Source organism: Thamnophis elegans, chromosome 17 (genome assembly GCF_009769535.1).
Source record: "Thamnophis elegans isolate rThaEle1 chromosome 17, rThaEle1.pri, whole genome shotgun sequence".
In the NCBI taxonomy this organism is placed as follows: Eukaryota; Metazoa; Chordata; class Lepidosauria; order Squamata; family Colubridae; genus Thamnophis; species Thamnophis elegans.
The window spans coordinates 6,413,546-6,432,012 of NC_045557.1; the positions used below are offsets into that span (position 1 = coordinate 6,413,546).

General features: G+C 47.9%; 1 protein-coding gene across 1 annotated transcript; it reads left to right on the top strand.

Moving 5' to 3' along the window:
* Positions 1–207: 207 nt before the first annotated feature.
* STX5 (syntaxin 5) lies at positions 208–17,432 on the top strand. Its single transcript, XM_032234176.1, has 11 exons — positions 208–319; positions 4,322–4,559; positions 5,747–5,820; positions 8,725–8,780; positions 11,063–11,133; positions 11,796–11,912; positions 12,879–12,935; positions 13,978–14,059; positions 14,217–14,317; positions 15,399–15,520; positions 16,724–17,432. The coding sequence occupies exons 2-11, from the start codon at positions 4,341–4,343 to the stop codon at positions 16,881–16,883; spliced, it is 1,059 nt and encodes a 352-aa protein (XP_032090067.1). The 5' UTR covers positions 208–319; positions 4,322–4,340; the 3' UTR covers positions 16,884–17,432.
* Positions 17,433–18,467: the final 1,035 nt, after the last annotated feature.

Genomic DNA, 18,467 nt, shown 5'->3' on the forward strand with positions numbered 1-18,467 from the left:
GGACGTAGTCCCTCCCCCTCGCTTTTTCCCGGCGCCTCTCAATCTCCTCGGTCGCCTAGCGACGACCCCTCCCTCTTTTCCTCTCCCTTTAACGTCACGGTTTCGACGACCGGCAGGAAGCCGCGCGAGGGGCGTGGCGTGGCGCGACGCGACGCCGTACGTGGCGCCGTGCGTGTGACGCCATCACCCGAGAAGGGTACGTGGCAGTGACGTCGCGGCCCGCCCTCTTCTCGCCTTGTTTGGCTGTTCGATGCGGAGGCCGGTGTTCGGAGCCGAGCCGCCCAGCGACGCCGAGAAACGCTCCGGGTCCGCGGGATTGGTGAGCGCGGGGTGGGGACCGGGTGGCCCTTGGGGGTGTCCTGTCGTAAAAGTCGTCCCCCCCCGGTCTCGGGGTCTCCCCTGCCGCGTCGCCCCCTCTTTTCCTGCTGGTGTCCCCTCGAAAGGGCTCCCCCTTCCCCCCGCAGCTGCGCCTCCAGGGTGCCCCCTCCTTTGGGGTCCCCCCTTTCCCATGGATTTCTTCTCCTGCCCCGTTTTCCTGATGTCCCCGGCGGCTTGAACTACACCTCCCATGCTCCCCAGCTGGTAGGGTGAGGGGAGTAGATGTCCCCGAACCAATGGAACTACACTTCCCATCCTCCCCTGCCTTGTGAGGTGAGGGGAGTAAATATCCCTCAGCCAGTAGTATTACACCTCCCATCCTCCCCAGCCTGATTGGTTGGGGGGAGTAGATGTCTCTGAGCCAATGAAATTACATATCCCATCCTCCCCAGCCTGGTAGGGTGAGGGGAGTAAATATCCCTCAGTCAATGGAATTATATGTCCCATCCTCCCCAGCCTGGTGGGTTGAGAGGAGTAGATGTCCCCGAGCCATTGAACTACACTTCCCATCCTCCCCAACCTGTTAGGGTGAGGGTGTAAATATGCCTGAACCAATGGAGTTACATGTCCCATCCTCCCCAACCTGGTCGGTTTAGGGGAGTAAATATCCCTCAGCCAATGGAATTACATGACCCATCCTCCCCAGCCTGGTGGGGTGAGGGGAATAAATGTCCCCGAGCCAATTGAACTACACTTCCCTTCCTCCCCAACCTGGTGGGGTGAAGGGATTAGAGGACCCCAAGCCACGAACTACACTCCCCATCCTCCCCAACCTAGTGGAATGAAGGAAGTAGATGTTCCCTTCCCAAGTCACCTTGAACCACACCTCCCATCCTTCCCAGCCTGGTGGTTCAACCCAAATGGGGTGTCCGTGTTTGCGCTCGGGACGGTCAGATTATTTTCCTTCCTTCCTCTCTTTTCCTTTGGCTGCCTTAGGCTTGGAGACCCGGGTTCAAATCCTCCTCCCCCCCACCAACTTGTCAAGTTAGCTTCTCGGGGTTCCGATCCCCTCCTGTCTTTCAACTGAGCCTACCTTGCAGGGCTGTGGTGGAATATTAAACCAAGGAAGAAGGAAGCTTTGGCGGTGTGGGTTGCTGACTGCAGCAAGTTGTAGGATTTTGGTGCAGTGAAAACATTTGGCGCCTTGCTTTTTGTTTCTTCTGGTATTAGAATAAAACGTTGTTTATACCTAGGATTTCTGTCTTCCCTTCAATATTTAGATATCTATTCCCTCTGCAGGACTAGATCCCTTATACTCAGACAGAACATATTAATTAAGGGGGATCATTCCTTAGTTCTTCCCGCTGAAATGAGGAGGCCAAAAAAGACACAGCCTGTATGAGGTAGCAACTTTGGGAGCAGCTAATAAGCAAGATTGTGTTTTGCCAGTTCCCAAACAGGAGACCATTATAGGAACCCCATAATAATTCATTTTAATTTCATGGTGAGTCAGTGATTGGTCTTAATGATAATTGAAGTGCTCTCTGAGCTTGGTGGTTTTCTTGCAGACATTTCACTGCCAGAGTAGATAACTTCATCAGTGCTCGGAGGGGCATTGGCAACAAGCCCCATTCCTTTCTAGCGCTGATGATGATGTTACTCAGTTGGATCATGGAACGTCTGCAAGAACACCAGAGAGCAACAAGGATCTCAGTCCTCCTCTTCCTCTCCACAAACCCCACTTCCCTATGGCACTGATGACGTTACCTAGTTGGGTCGTGAAACATCTGCAAGAAAGCCACCAAGCTCAGAGAGTGCCCCACAGTCGTCCTCCTCGTCCTCTACAAGCCCCATTCCTTTCTAGCACTGATGATGTTACTCAGTTGGGTCGTGAAACATCTGCAAGGAAACCACCAAGCTCAGAGAGCACCAAGTACTCCTCATTCCAACCCTGAGCTACAAATAGTTTCTATTGATAATTGAAGTATTGCACAGGTACTTTCCTACCCAACCAGACATTAGGAAAACCTGAATCAGAATGATTTTATGACATTTGAGAAGTCAGGCAAAAAAAACAACAACACCCAGAATCTGGATTTGTCAAATATCTCCATTAGAAAAAGCTGACTTCGACAGTTTCAACAAGTGACTTAAATAGAGAAGTTTCACTTTGTTAGGAAGTTCAGAGTTACTTCCTGTGGTGACGTCACCGTGCTTAGAGCAGAGGAAAGGGAGCTCTCCCAACCTCTAACTGTAATTTTGGGCTCAGTTTTGAACGCTGTTGATCCTGAAGGGGCCAGCAGATTATAGGGGATCCTCTGTAGACGCTGGGGTGATAAGGCGGATAGGAGAAACCCCCTAAACGGACGAGGAATTATCCTGCCATTTGGTTAGGACCTGCGATGGTGACCGCATAAGAAGGAAGGAAACAGAGAAGGAAGCAGTTGAAATCGGGATATTTGTTACTATTGCTGACAACCCAAAGAGGAGGTCAACGTGAAATTGGCAGAGAGGGTTCAGAGTTGTTGTTGTTGGCGGATTGTTCGTTTCCTATTCCGTTTCAGTCTCGGGTGTTGCTTAGGAAAAAAAAACCCTTCGTGCTTCTGGTGCCTTTCATTTTTAGTTTTCAGCTCTTAAGTTCTAACTTCCAGACGCATAAATTAAAAGCGTCCCTCCTTATCATTGCTTTTGCTTTGAGTCATTGAAACCAAAACTAATTGAATTCCATTTAAAAATCAACAACATGCCACCTCATAAAGAAAAAGATCTCGGAGAAAGAGAAAAAGAAAATAAAACTAAAAAAAAAAAGAGGAACAAAGGTGTGCAGGACAAATATTTACAAATAAGACATATATTAAAATGGTAGCCATATTTCATGGGATTCTTTCATATGGGGTCTCTTGCTTGAGGAGGGGTGTAGACTAGAACAGCAGTCACCTACTGGTAGTGGTCCGCAAGAAAATTTGGGTGGTCCGCAGAAAAATTATTTGCCTTTTTGATATTGCACTCAATCGGGGTCTTCAAACTACGGCCCCTGGGATGGATACGTGCGATGAACGCTTGTGTTGCTGCAGGGAGTCTCCCCCTTCGGGGTGTTTTTGTGGGGGTCAGAGCGGGGGGAGAAATTCCGACTTGGGGTCTCCTTCAGCCTCCTGGTGGGGGGCTTTGGGCGAAGGCTGGAGGGAAGAGCCACTGGTGATGAAGAGCCGGAGAGCCTCGTTCCAGTGGGACTGCATCATGGCCTGGAACTGGCTGATCATCTCAGCCCGCTGAGCCTCCAGGCGCCGGCACCTGGCCTTGCACTCCCGCAGGTCTTCCCTCTGCTTGGAAAGCCCATGCTCCTAGTCCTCAGTGAGGTGCGTCTGCTGAGCCTCCTTCTCGGTCAGATCCAATTTGAACGGAGCTGTTTTGACAACTCTTTCTCCTGGGGGCTGCTTAGCTCCAGCAACGGCTTCCTGTGGGGGCCCTAAGGAACCCCGGGCGGGCAGGCGAGGAGTGGCAAGTAGCGCCTGGCAATGCATCCCTTGATGTGAGTGACATTGAACTGGGCACGCCCACCCAGTTACATGACCACCTAGCCACGCCCACTCAGCCAGTCATTAGGCAGATCGTATTAGTGGTCCGCGGGATTTAAAATTGTGAATTTAGTGGTCCCTGATGTTCAAAAGGTTAGTGTCCCCTGGACTAGAAGACCTCCAAAATCCCTTCTAACTCTGTGGCTCTAACTCCAGAAGTCAGGACAAGAAGCAATGAATGGAAACTAATCAAGGAGAGAAGCCGGAACTAAGGAAAAATGTATCAGCAGAACAATTAATCAGTGGAACGGCTTGCCTCTAGAAGTTGAGGGTGGTGGAGTTTTTTAAGAAGAGATTGGAGAGCCATTAGTCCCAAGGATTTCCTGCTTAGGCAGGAGTTGTTGGGGGGGGGGGGGATTGGGCCAGATGACTCCAAGGTCCCTTCCATCCCTGCTCTCCTCTAATCCCTTTCTCTTCCTTCCTTACAGCCACAGGTTATGAGCCTCCATGAATACGAGGAAACGCCACGGCTCCCGAAACACTGAGGAAGGCGTTTACCTGGGGCCATCCCAGACGCAAACTTTCTCTCCGCTTGGTGGTGCTCCTCCTGCGGCCGCCCCCACCGCCGCCCCCATCAACCCTCCCCAACCTCAGTGGGAAGCCATGTCATGCCAGGACCGCACTCACGAGTTCCGCTCGGCCTGCAAGTCCTTGCAAAGCAGAGAAGTGAGTGCAGAGAAATGATCCGTTGGAACCCCAGGCCAAGGCAGAGTTGACGTTGTAGAAGGCAGGACCTTTAGGGGAAGCTCAGGGTTGTATTTTGATTGTATTTTGGAGTCCAGGCAGTGTGAAGAAAAAAATTCCATAGAAAGGGGTGCTTAACTGAATTAGAAGAGCAGGCAAAAGGTTTACAATTCATTTGGGAATCAGGTTTGGGAGAAATAAATGATGATGATTGGAAAAATACTTGGAATAGAAGAGTATACAAGAATATCTCCATCAGAATTAAGGAAAACGGATACAAAGCGATAGGGAGGGGGTACCTAACACCCCGTAAATTAAATCAAATAGATGGCAAATATACAAATATTTGTTGGAGGTGCAAGAAAGAGGTTGGAACATATAAACATATGTGGTGGGATTGTGATAGTGCCCAAAAATATGGGACAAGGTGTTTAGAGAAATTAGAGCATTGTTGAATGTAAATCTAGAGATATCACTGAGGATTGCGTTACCGTTGCTGGTGGGGAAAAAGGGATATCAATGAAACAAAACAGGAATTGCTTGTAAATTGGATAATGGCAGCTAGATTCGTGATGGCTAAATATTGGGGACGAAATTGGGATATTCAAAGAAACGAGTGGGATAATGAAATTTGGAGTATGGCAACAAATGATACCTTAACAATGGAAATTAAAGTTAAAAAAGGGTTGATCAAATCAACAATTATAACAAAATGTGGGGGGGATTTTATAAAACCAGTGTTCAAATCAACAGTTATAACAAAATGTGGGGGGGATTTTATAAAATCAGTGTTGGCGGAAGGCAAAGGGGAAGAAACCTACTCAAGAATATACACTGTATTGCTAAAAGTATTCCCTCACCCATCCACATAATCATACTCAGTTGTGATCGAATACTTTTGGCAATATAGTGTACGCTGTTTTGGAAGGGATGAGGGCACAATTGGAATGTATTGTATATCTAAGAAATATAAGGGGAGGGGGTGAGGTCTCCAGGAAGACAGGAAGTAGCCTTTGGTCTCCTGCCCAGCGTAGGGAAATGAAATGCACATCCTAAATTGGCATTTTTCCTACCCTCGGAAAAGTGAGGATGAGTAGACTTTTGGTTTTCGATGAGGGTTTAAAAAAAAAAAAAAAGCAATTTTCTCTCTTCTGCTTTTCCGTTTCCAGAATGGGCTTCATGTGAACAAGCCGGCACAGAGTGGAGCCATCCGGCAAAGAAGTGAATTTACCCTCATGGCCAAGTAAGCACCTTTATTTCTAGCATGTTTGACCGTTCAGTCAGGGCGGGCAGCTTTGGGGACCCCAATGAAGGCCTTTTAGGCATGGCTGCTGAAATGGGTATGCAGTCCCAGACTGCATTCAACAGAGCGGTAGAATCAAGAGGAGGTGTTCATAGCGGTTTATAATAGCAATAGCAATAGCAGTTAGACTTATATACCGCTTCCTAGGGCTTTCAGCCCTCTCTAAGCGGTTTACAGAGTCAGCATATCGCCCCCCACAGTCTGGGTCCTCATTTCACCCACCTCAGAAGGATGGAAGGCTGAGTCAACCTTGAGCCGGTGAGATTTGAACAGCCGAACTGCAGATAACAGTCAGCTGAAGTGGCCTGCAGTACTGCACCCTAACCACTGCGCCACCTCGGCCTCGGTAAGGCCACACTTGGAATATTGCAACAGGTTTGATCGCCACAGCTTCAAAGAAGATGTTGAAACTCTGGAAAGAGGGCAGAGAAGAGCAGAACTTAAGATCATTTAGGGCGCTGGCGGATAAAACAAACGAACAGTTGCAGGAACTGGGTACGTCTCGTTTAACGAGAAGAAGGACCAGGGGAGACATGATAGCAGTCTTCCAATATCTCAGGGGTTGCCCCAAAGAAGAGGGAGCGAAGCTATTCTCCAAAGCACCAGAAGGTAGAACAAGAAGCAATGGGTGGAAACTAATCAAGGAGAGAAGCAACTTGGAACTCAGGAGGAATTTCCTTAGAACAATTAAATCAGTGGAACAACTTGCCTCCAGAAGTTGTGGGTGCCAAGAAGAAATCAGCAACCATTTGTCTGGAATGACAAGTCTCCTGCTTGAGCTGGATAAGGCAGGTTGGATTGGAGGACCTCTGAGATGTAGGAATAGAGGAAAGGTTACGAAAAAGCCATGTACAGTAAAAGGCCATGACCTCAGTAGTTAGCAATAGCAATAGCAGTTAGACTTATATACCGCTTCATAGGGCTTTCAGCCCTCTCTAAGCGGTTTACAGAGTCAGCATATTGCCCCCAACAACAATCCGGGCCCTCATTTTACCCACCTCGGAAGGATGGAAGGCTGAGTCAACCCTGAGCCGGTGAGATTTGAACAGCCGAACTGCAGAACTGCAGTCAGCTGAAGTAGCCTGCAGTGCTGCGTTTAACCACTGCGCCACCTCGGCTCTTGGTTAGTTGGTTGGTTGGTTACCTCTTAACCTAGGAGCTCACCTAATTAGCAGAACCAGGTGTAAGTAGAGAGGAAAGGTTACGTACAGACATGCGCAGCAACCCTCCATGACCTCAGTGACCGATGACCTCAACTGTTTATGAGAACCGAGTAGTGCCAGAAACTGTTGTGAAGCTTCTACCTTGCCTGGGATGGTCTTAGAGATTGACAAGGAGAATGTGCCAATCAGATGCTGTTGCTGCCCCTGATTTTGCTTTGCTTGTTAAAACTGCATAAAAGCCAAATCAATTCTGCGTTAAGGCAGACAGGACATCTTGGGCCCCACCTGCTGTGATGGATTTCTGAAACCTTCAACTAAGGTCCCTTCCAACTCTTATCGTTATGATTGTTTCATTCTTTTAAGGCAGAACGCACAGGGGAGAGTTTGCTTAACTACCGCTATAAAAATCCTCATTAAAAAAAGTTCCTCAAATTAACGACTGCGACAGTTTACAACTGTGCTGCCGGCCTGAATTACCGTCGTGAATTCAGGACGACCTGTAACGCAGGAGTGATTTGTCAAAAGAGAACTCAGCGTATTTTGATTATGAGGGGTAAAATGTTACGATACAGGATATAGTCAAATAAAGGAGGGATAATGATGACAACACCTGTTCTGACCCCCCTCGTTCCACACCCAAGGACACTCCGAGTCAAAGATAAGTTATGGCATTTAATTAACAGACAGACAGGTCCTTGGCAGCAAACCAGCACAGACAAGCTTGGGCAGCAGTAAACACAGATAAGGCTTGGCAGCAATCCAGCCTGCCAAGCTTCTAACAATGTTCTCCGACATTCGATCCTGTGTTGACTTCTGCAAGAGGGGCGTGTGCACAACCAGTCTCTTTTATAGTCTGGAGAGGAGCCTAATGACCACCAGCTGAGTGCAATTACCTCCTGTAATTGCGTAATTGTTCCTGACGCCTAGTAGCCCTTCGACAGCGTGCATCCTGGAACAACTCACAGTTGGTTTCTGGATCATTCTCCCTTGTCTCCTCCCCACTGGTCCAAGGCTCAGGTGCCTCCTGGTGGCCAACCAGCCTCTCTGTGCCCTGCTCGGAGTCAGAACCCTGTCCTCTACATCCTCCAGAGCCGACTCCTAGGGTCCCTCGCCGTCGGAGTTTGGTGGCAGCTCCAACGGCTCCTGCTGGGCCACAACAACAACTTATATACATATATATGAGTATAATATAAGGAAACTAGATGAAAATTGCCAACAGCGATTTGGAAAGGAGGATCAGAAAAGTCTGTTATTAAATATTATGGATGTTTAGCTAGAACAGGACATAAGGATTCAGTGTTATTGGAGGATTTTAGAAATATTAAATGAAATGCCAGTATGTGGTTATGTATTAAATTTCAGTATATTTTATGACGAAGGACGTTTAAATAATTATAGTCAAACATAATTGGAGGTATAAGAGTAACATGTATAAATATTTGAGTTAAAATACTTGAGTTAATATGAATTATGCTTGATGACTGTGGAAGAGATGCACGAAAACCTTTTGTAACCAACTGATACACTTTCTACAGTATGTAAGGAAGGAAGATCTTATGTGTTGTGTTTGTTTTGAAAATAAAAAAATAAATAATTTTTTAAAAAAAGATAATTCAGCGTAGCGAACAATATTGCAAATTTGGTATTGTATTTGACGGCCCCGTCTCTTTGTCATTCTCAGGCGGATTGGGAAGGATCTCAGCAACACTTTTGCCAAGCTGGAAAAGCTAACAATTTGTGAGTATCTTGGGACTTACGTGCTGCGAAGATTATTGTGTGACTCGTAGCAATTGGGGGGGGGGGGGGAATCACGGAGAGGCATCAGCAGAAATAATGGAAAATAAACAAGGATAAGACGAAGATCCTCGTTAAGAATTTTACAGATATACAAAACGAATTTTAATGGAAAGAATAAATACACAGATAGTTTAAAAAGTGTTTAGTTATATAGTTGACAGCGAAATGTGCAACACTTAAAGAAGACAATTATCTGAAACTGAAGAGGCAAGTTAAACAGGACTTGGAAAAAAGGAAGGACTTACAACTTACAACAGGAAGAATAACAGCTATAAAAATGAATATTCTGCAGGAAAAGTGCAGGAATGAAAAAAATGTAATCCGGTTGTGAATAGAAGAGAATATTTGTAGCTCAGGGATGGATTGTGGAGTCCTCGGTGATCTCTGAGCTTGGTGTTTGTTGTTCTGGAGACGTTTCATTACCCAACTAGGTAACATCATCAGCTCTAAGAGGGAGTGAAGGTTGTGGAATGGACGAGGAGGAGGAGAATGGGTAGAGGAGGAGGAGGACGTTGGGGTCTTTGGTGCTCTCTGAGCTGGGTGGTTTTCTTACAGACATTTCATGACCCAGCTAGGTAACATCATCAGTGTTAAAAAGGAATGGGGTTTGTAGAGAGGAGGAGGAGGAGGACTGGGACCCTCTCTGAGCTTGGTGGCTTTCTTGCAGACGTTTCATGACCCAACTAGGTAACATCATCAGTGCTAGAGGGAAGTGGGGTTTGTTGACAGGAGGAGGAGGAGGATTGTGGGGTCTTTGGTGCTCTCTGAGCTTGGTGGCTTTCTTGCAGACGTTTCGTAACCCTACTAGGTAAGATCATCAGGGCTAGAAGGGAGGGGATTTTATGGAAAGGAGGAAGAAGACTGTCAGGATGCTCTCTGAACTTTTCTTGCAAATGTTTTATGACCCAACTAGGGAACGTCACCCATGCTAGAAGGGAGGGAGGTTTGCAGAGTGGAGGAGATGGAGGAGAAGAGGGGAAGGAGGAGGACCGTGGGGTCCTTCACCCTTTCTGAGCTTGGTTGTTTCCTCACAAACCTTTGTTGACTGATGTCTGACCACAGACATCATCTGTGGTCAGAAATATCTGCTGGCAAACAGCCAAGCTCAGGGAACACCAAGGACTCCATGGGAACAGCTGTGTTTAAATAAGAGAAAAACTTTGTCCAAATTGGAACAGGGGAGGCCGTGCTGCTGCTCCCTCTAACAGATTTTGAAAATAATTCTCTAGTTGCCACTTATGAAACTAGAAGCCTGATACTATAGCTGCCCGTTTTAAGGGAAAGGGAAAGGAGGAAGGAAGAAGAAAGGGAAGGAAAAGAGGGAGCAAGGGAGGGAAGGAAGATGGGAAGGGAAGGAGGAAGGAAGAAGAAAGGGAAGGAAAAGAGGGAGTAAGGGAGGGAAGGAAGATGGGAAGGGAAAGAGAAGGAGGAAGGCAGAAGAAAGGGAAGGAAAAGATGGAGCAAGGAAGGGAAGGAAAATGGGAAGGGAAGGAGGAAGGAAGAAGAAAGGGAAGGAAAAGAGGAAGGAAGGGAAAGGGAGATAGGAAGGGAGGGAAGGAAGATGGGAAGGGAAGGAGGAAGAAAGAAAGGAAGAAAGAAGAAAGGGAAGGAAAAGAGGGAGGGAGATGGGAAGGGAAAGGAAGGGAAGGAGGAAGAAAGAAGAAAGGGAAGGAAAAGAGGAAGGAAGGGAAAGGGAGATAGGAAGGGAGGGAAGGAAGATGGGAAGGGAAGGAGGAAGGAAAGAAAGAAAGAAAGAAAGAAAAAAAGAAAGAAAGAAGAAAGGGAAGGAAAAGAGGAAGGGAGGGAAAGGGAGATAGGAAGGGAAGGAAGGAAGATGGGAAGGGAAGGAGGAAGAAAGAAAGGAAGAAAGAAGAAAGGGAAGGAAAAGAGGGAGGGAGGGAGATGGGAAGGGAAAGGAAGGGAGGGAGGAATGAAGAGAGATGGATAGGTAGGAGCAAAGAAGATGGGAAGGGAAAGGGAAAAGGAGAGGAAGAGAAAGCAAAAAGGAAGGAATAGAGATGGAAGGGAGAGCAGAAATAGAGATGGATGGGATTGGAGAAGGGAATGGGTGGGGGTGGAAGAGGGAGGAAGAAGATGGGAAGAAAAAGGAAGGAGTGAAGAAAATTGAGAGAGAGAGAGGACAGGGGGACCTGGTGAGGTTGTTGGGAGGCCAGGCAAAAGAAAAAAATAATGACCCTCAATATCACTCTTTGCCTACTCAGTGGCCAAACGGAAATCGCTCTTCGACGACAAAGCAGTGGAGATAGAGGAGCTGACTTACATCATCAAGCAGGTAAGGAATGTTGTGGCCCGCCAACACAGCTGCCAGCAGATTCAGACAGTGATGAGGTTGGGGAGGAAGATGGACCAGTCCTGGAGTCTGGGGAAGGCTCTGTGTCGGAGGCAGAGAGGGGGCCCGGGCCGTCTGACAGTTCCCAGCTGCCTTCGGAGTTAGACATCAGTGGAGCAGAAGAACAGCTGGAGCCTGTTCCCAGTGTGCACATTGCCAGACGACGCGAAAGAATGGGTTGACTTGGGAGTAAGGCCACAGTGAGTCGGTGAATGGCCCCTCCCAGAGGAAATAAAAGAGGAGCGACAGGGGAGTGGAGTTTGCAGGAGGCCATTAATTTGCTTCATTGATTCGTGACTCTCCGAGACTCCTGGCCAAGTTTTGCAGATCTCAGCCTGGCAGCTCTCCAAGCCAGATGAGGTCTGTGACCGTAAATCCTCCCTCGAAAGACTTCGTTGGAGGTGAAGGAGCAGAATTCACAGCAAATTTAAGAAAAGGGGTTTTTGTCGGGACAACAAGGAGTTGGCTTCAGGCTCTCGGGAAGCCTCGGTCAGAACAAGGAAGGCGGAAATCCGGCGCCTGCAGGGCGAAAAGAACCGGCAGCCATTCCATTGGGTTCTCGCTGCCCTCGCCCCTCAACTTGGTCCCTTTCTAACCTCCCGCAGGACATCAACAGTCTGAACAAACAAATCGCACAACTCCAGGAGTTTGTCAAAGCCAAAGGCAGCCTCAACGGGAGACATGTTCAAACGCACTCCAACACGGTGGTCGTCTCTTTGCAGGTGAGGCTTTGGAAATCGCAGAAAAAACAGCAAAAACCCTGTTACGTTTTCTAAAATTTAGGGAGCGGGGAGGAGATTGGGGGGGGGGGAGGTTGAGGAAAAAGGCTGCAGCGGTGCCCTTCTCCCAGGATTGAACTCCTGGCTTGCTTTTTCCCTGGCGCCAAAGCTTCACCTACCCCGAGCTGACCCTTAGGTGCATTGAAAAGGTTCCACCACATTTGACTAAAGCGCGCTCGACGAAACCGCGTAGCTGACGTCATCACAGGGCGAAAACAGCGCGGAGACAGAAGCACGCTGTAAACGCTAAACCTAAAATTAACCCCTAAACCTAATCCTAACCCTAAACCTAAACCTAACCCTAATGCTAACCCTAAAGCTAACCCTTAACCTAACCCTAACCCTAATGCTAACCCTAAAGCTAACCCTTAACCTAACCCTAACCCTAAACCTAACCCTAAACCTAATCCTAACCCTTAACCTAACCCTAAACCTAAACCTAACCCTTAACCTAACCCTAAACCTAACCTAATCCTAACCCTTAACCTAACCCTAAACCTAATCCTAACCCTTAACCTAACCCTAAACCTAACCCTTAACCTAACCCTAAACCTAACCCTAACCCTTAACCTAACCCTAAACCTAACCCTAAACCTAACCCTTACCTTAACTTGAATCGGCTTGCTTTCAAAGCGCTATTTGAAGCACCCTTCTTTCTCCGCGCTCGCTGTTGTCGCCCTGTTGATGACATCAGCGACGCAGTTTAATCGGGCGCGCTTTAGTCGAGCGCAGTTTTGTCGTGCCACGCATTGAAAATACGCTCCCTGTAAAGTGTTCACCCCCGCTAGTACCTGCTGCTCCTGGATGGGTGGCACCAGCAACGGGCAAAAGGGTGGGACGTTTTCTCGGAGCCACAGAGCAGGACAAGGGACGCTGAATTTCTGTCTTCCCTCCTCCCTTCTTTTGTAGTCGAAACTGGCTTCCATGTCCAATGATTTCAAGTCGGTTTTGGAGGTGCGGACGGAGGTGAGTGGTCATCTGTGGCTTTCGTGCTTTGCCCCACCCCCCGGGGGGGGGAGTGGCTGTGCGATAGCCCTTTTACTGTTGGGAAGGGAGGGATGGAGGAAGGAGCTGAAGGAAAGGAAAGGAAAAAGGAAAGGGAGATAGAAGAAAGGAAAGGAAGGGAAGGATAGAAACTGGAAGGGAAGAAAAAAAGGGAATGGAAAAGGAAGGGAAGACAGAAGAAGAAGGGAAGGGATAAGGGAAGGAAAAAGGAAAGAGATAGAAGAAAGGAAGGGAAGATAGAAGAAAGGAAGAGAAGGGAAGCGGAAAGGAAAGAAAGGTAGATAGAAGAAAGAAAGGGACAAGGAAGGGAAGACAGAAGAGAGGAAGGAAAGGGATAAGGGAAGGGAAGGAAAAAGGAAAGAGATAGAGATAGAAGAAAGGAAGGGAAGATAGAAGAAAGGAAGAGAACGGAAGCAAAAAGGAAAGGAAAGAAAGGTAGATAGAAGAAAGAAAGGGACAAGGAAAGGAAGGGAAGATAGAAGAAGGGAAGGGGAGGAAAAAGAGGAGATAGAGATAGAAGAAAGGAAGGGAAGAGAAGAAAGGAAGAGAAGGGAAGCAAAAAAGAAAGGAAAGAAAGGTAGAAGAAAGAAAGGGACAAGGAACGGAAGACAGAAGAAGGGAAGGGGAGGAAAAAGGAAAGGAAACAGTGTAGTAGCCCTTTTCATTTACTTAGCTGTTGGGGAAGGCAGGGAAGGAAGGAAGGAGATCGAGAGGGAGGAAGAAAGAAAGTGAAGGGAAAGGGGAGAGATAAGGGAGGTGGGAGGAGGTGAAGATGGAAAGGAAGGGAAAGCGAAGGAGGGAGAGCCGAAGGAAGGAAAAAGACGATAGATGATAGATGACATACGGTGGGAGAGAGGGGAGGGGTGGGATAGAATACTATCAATAGAGGAAGGGTAAATGGGTAAATAGAGCCATAGAATTGAGAGGGGCTCATCTTGGTTGCCTACCTGGCCCTTCTCTAACCCCGTGACCCTCCCTTTCTCCCCACATTCCCCTTCCCCAGAATCTTAAGCAGCAGAAGAGTCGGCGAGAGCAATTTTCCCGTCCCCCGGTGGCCAATATGCCTCTCCAGGCAAACAACCTAGGTGAGTTTCTCCCTCCCCTCCATCACGTGGGGCAGAATCGGTGGATGCCTGGGTGGCTTCGGGCAGGTGAAGGAGGAGGAATGGGGTGAAACCTTTGTCCGTCTCTGGAACTGGGAGGCTTTGGAGGCGCCGCTTCTGACCTGTCTCTTCCTTACAGGGGGTTCCAGCGTGCTTCAGGACGAACGCCGGTACTCGGGAGACGTGGCCATTGACATGGACAATCGGACGAGTCAGCAGTTGCAACTTATCAATGAACAGGTGCCTTGGAGATGGAGACCTACAAAGTAGAATGTTGCCCTGTCTGTCTGTCTGTCTGTCTGTCTGTCTGTCTGTCTGTCTGTCTGTCTGTCTGTCTGTCTGTCTATCTATCTATCTATCTATCTATCTATCTATCTATCTATCTATCTATCTATCTATCTATCTCCCTTTCAATCATTTATCTAACTACTGTATCTATACATAATCTATTATCGGTCTGTCGGTCTATCTCCCTGTGTCCCTTATTATCATTTATCTATCTCCGTGTATCTATAGTAGAATTTTAAATTGTTGTTTTTATCTATCTATCTATCTATCTATCTATCTATCTATCTATCTATCTATCTATCTATGTATCATCTATCTATCTATCTATCTATCTATCTATCTATCTATATCTATCTATCTATCTATATCTATCTTTCATCTATCCACAGTGTCTCTGTCTGTCTCATTCCTCTATCTATCTATCTATCTATCTATCTATCTATCTATCTATCTCTCTCTCTCTCTCTCTCTCTCTCTCTCTCTCTCTCTCTCTCTCTATCTATCTATCTATCTATCTATCTATCTCTATCTATCTATCTATCTATCTCTATCTATCTATCTCTCTATCTCTCTATCTATGTATCTATCTCTATCTATCTCTCTATGTATCTATGTATCTATGTATCTATGTATCTATGTATCTATCTATGTCTATTCATCCATCCATCCATCCATCCATCCACAGCCTGTCTGTCTCTTTGTCTCTGTCTGTCGGTCTATCATCTGCCTGCCTGCCTGCCTGCCTGCCTGCCTGCCTGCCTACCTATCATCTATCTATCTATCTATCTATCTATCTATCTATCTATCTATCTATCTATCTATCTCAGTCCCTTTGCTAACCCCCTGGGCTTGCGTTAAATTTGTAAACGTGATCGCCGGGGTTTAAAGGAGGCCATTTTAAAGCTCTGCCGTCTATGCTTAATGTTTCAGAACCACAATTTGGGAAAAACATTGAATGAATCCACACCCCCGCTTAAAAAAAAACACCCCACACCGACTTGACTTCCCCCCCCCCCCTCTGCATCTTTTGCAGGATTCGTACATCCAGAGCCGGGCGGATACGATGCAGAACATCGAATCGACCATCGTAGAGCTGGGCTCCATATTTCAACAACTGGCACACATGGTTAAAGAACAGGAAGAGACGATCCAGAGGTCAGAGGCCCCAGCTGGCTTCCCACATGCTTCTAACCGAGCCATGATTCGCTCCGCTGTGGCTCGTTACGCAGCCACAACCTTAGAAGGGTTGATTATGTTTTGAACCGGCCGCAAGGCCTGGTGGCCCCATCTGGGATGAAGGGACCATAGTCCTCGCCTTACGGCTGTCCTACAGCTAGTCATTTGTCTCCTTTTAGAGGGTCGTTGAGGCCACTTGGAGGTTTCCTCTGTGTCCTCAGGGTCACCCGAATGGAGCAAATGGTTCCTTTAGTCTGCTATTTTTCCTCTGGAATTCCATTCCTCCTCCCACACCATTCCAAGGGTGTCCATCCCAAATTGTATCGCTAAACGTCCGTAAAGATTCTCCGTCATCTTGGTTATGGTTGTCCCAAAGGTGCTTTTATTTTTTCAGGAGGCAAATTGGATTTTCTTGGTTTTTTCTTTTTGAAGAAAAAGACAGCTGGTCATTTGCATCCTTTTTAGAGGGTCGTTGAGGCCACTTGGAGGTTTATTTGTGTCTTCTTTAAAGACCGTTCGCTTCTCCTCCAAGAAGCTTCTTCAGTTCTGACTGGATGGTGGGGAAAGGAAGGATTTATATTCCTTGCAGACAGCTGGTCATTTGCATCCTTGTAGGGAGTCATTGAGGCCACTTGGAGGTTTATCTTCTCAGGGTCCCCTGAGTGGAATGGTTTTCCAATGGAAAAATTGCTGTCTGCAAGGAGGATCAATCCTTCCATTCCCCACCATCCAGTCAGAGCAGTAGAAGCTTGTTGGAGGAGAAGCGAAAGGTCTTTAAAGAAGACACAAATAAACCTCCAAGTGGCCTCAGTGACTCTCTAAAAAGGATGCAAATGACCAGCGGTCTACAAGGAGCATCAATCCTTCCCTTCCCCACCATCCAGTCAGAGCAGAAGAAGCTTCTTGGAGGAAAAGCGAAAGGTCTTTAAAGAAGACACAAATAAACCTCCAAGTTGCCTCAACGACCCTCTAAAAGGATGCAAATGACCAGCTGTCTGCAAGGGGCATCAATCCTTCCATTCCCCACCATCCAGCCAGAGCAGAAGCTTCTTTGAGAAGCAAAAACCCTTCAAAGGAAAAGTAGCTTAGGGGGGTGGCAAGGCAACTGGGGGAGGGGGGAAACCTCTCCTGCTAAGGAAGCCCATTCCTCAATTTCCCCTGCAATTCTGCCCCCCAATGTAGAATTGACGCCAACGTAGAAGACACCCAGCTGAACGTGGAGGGCGCCCACATGGAGATCCTGAAGTATTTCCAGTCGGTCTCCTCCAACCGGTGGCTGATGGTCAAGATCTTCCTCATTCTGATCGTCTTCTTCATCATCTTCGTGGTCTTCTTCGCCTGACGGAGGAGGGGGCTCGACCTCCCGCCCCCCCTTTTCCTCGTCGTACTCCCTGAGCCGCGACAGACACTGGACACTGCCACGTTTTGCCGGAGAGAGGCGCAGGGCTGCCCCGAAACCCGTGGCCGGCGACCCGCCCTGCTCCCCTTCGCTCGCGGTTCCTACGGCCCGGAAACGAGCGGATGGGAGCGCGAGAGCATTTGGGAACGAGGCTGCGGACGGAACCCCCGTCGAACGGGACTCGGCCCGCGGAGCGCATGTTAGTGCCGTGTTTCTCAACCTGGCCAGGTTTTGAGACGGGTGTGTATGTGTGGATGTCAACTGCTAGGATTCCCCAGCCGGCAGGCTTTAAGAGCGGGGAGGGGACTTTCCATTCCTGATTGGGGGAATTCTGGGAGTTGAAGTCCACCCGTCTTCAAGCTGCCAGGCTGAGCAACTGTGGGGTAGTGGGACCAGTATCTTCCTCCTCCTCCCTTTTGTCTGTCTGTGTGTGTGTGTTTTCCCCATCCTCAGATCTGCTCAGATCTGCTCACTGCAACCTTTTTTTTTTTTTTTTAATTTTTAAAACAAATATGAGTATTTCAGAATGGATTCCCAACTTTTCCACGCCTGGTGAGGAGAGAGAGAGAGCTGGGTTTTTTGGATCAGGAGGATGGCCGCCTTCCCTCCGCCACCACCCCTACGAGGCAGGATTCTCCCCCTCTTTTTAACGTATTTAAGTTGTTGTTGTTCTTCTTCCTTTCTTTTCGGGGACTAGTTCTTCCATAACACGGGGAGTAGACCAGGCCCTTCGCCCAGCTGCTTTCTCTCTCCTTCTGAAGACTCCCCTACACACACACACACAGACACACACATCCCAGTAGGCAGGTTTTTGTAGCAGTTTGAGCCTTTCTGACCAAGTGTGTCTTCTCTAAGCTAAACTGGAATGGAAGAGCGGTTCTCGATCAATGTTGGGAAGGAGCCCCAGTTCTTCAGCTAATTGACAGGCTTCCATCCTCCTTTTCTCCTTCCCTCCTTCCCTTCTCTCCTTCCTTCTTTCCTCCCCCTCTCTTTCTCTGTCTGTTCCTTCCCTTCTCTGTTTATCCTCCTTCCCTCCTTTTTTCTTCCTCCTCCTTCCCTCCTCTTCATCTCTTCTTCCTCCTTTCCTCCTCCTCCTTCCCTCCTCCTTTTTTCCTCCTCTTCCTCCTTCCCTCCTTTTTTCCTCCTTTCCTCCTCTTCCTCTTCTCCATCTTGTCTTCCCTTCTCTCTTCCCTCCTTTTTTCCTCCTTTCCTCCTCTACCTCTTCTCCATCTTGTCTTCCCTTCTCTCTTTCCTCCTTTTTTCCTCCTCTCCTCTTCTTCTCCTCTTCCACTTTCCCTCCTCCTATTTTCCCCTCCTCTTCCTCTTTCCCTTCTCCTCTTCCCTCCTCCCGCCCACCATACCCAATCAGATTTGCTCTTCTAGTACAGGAGCAAAGAACCAAACTACGAATGTCTCTTTTCCCACCCACCCACCCACCCCCTCCCCGTGCCTGTCATTTTTTCAGCCCGGCTCATCATGCAAAGCTCTGGGGGACTTTAAATGCAGCAGCCTTAGGCCAGGTGAGAT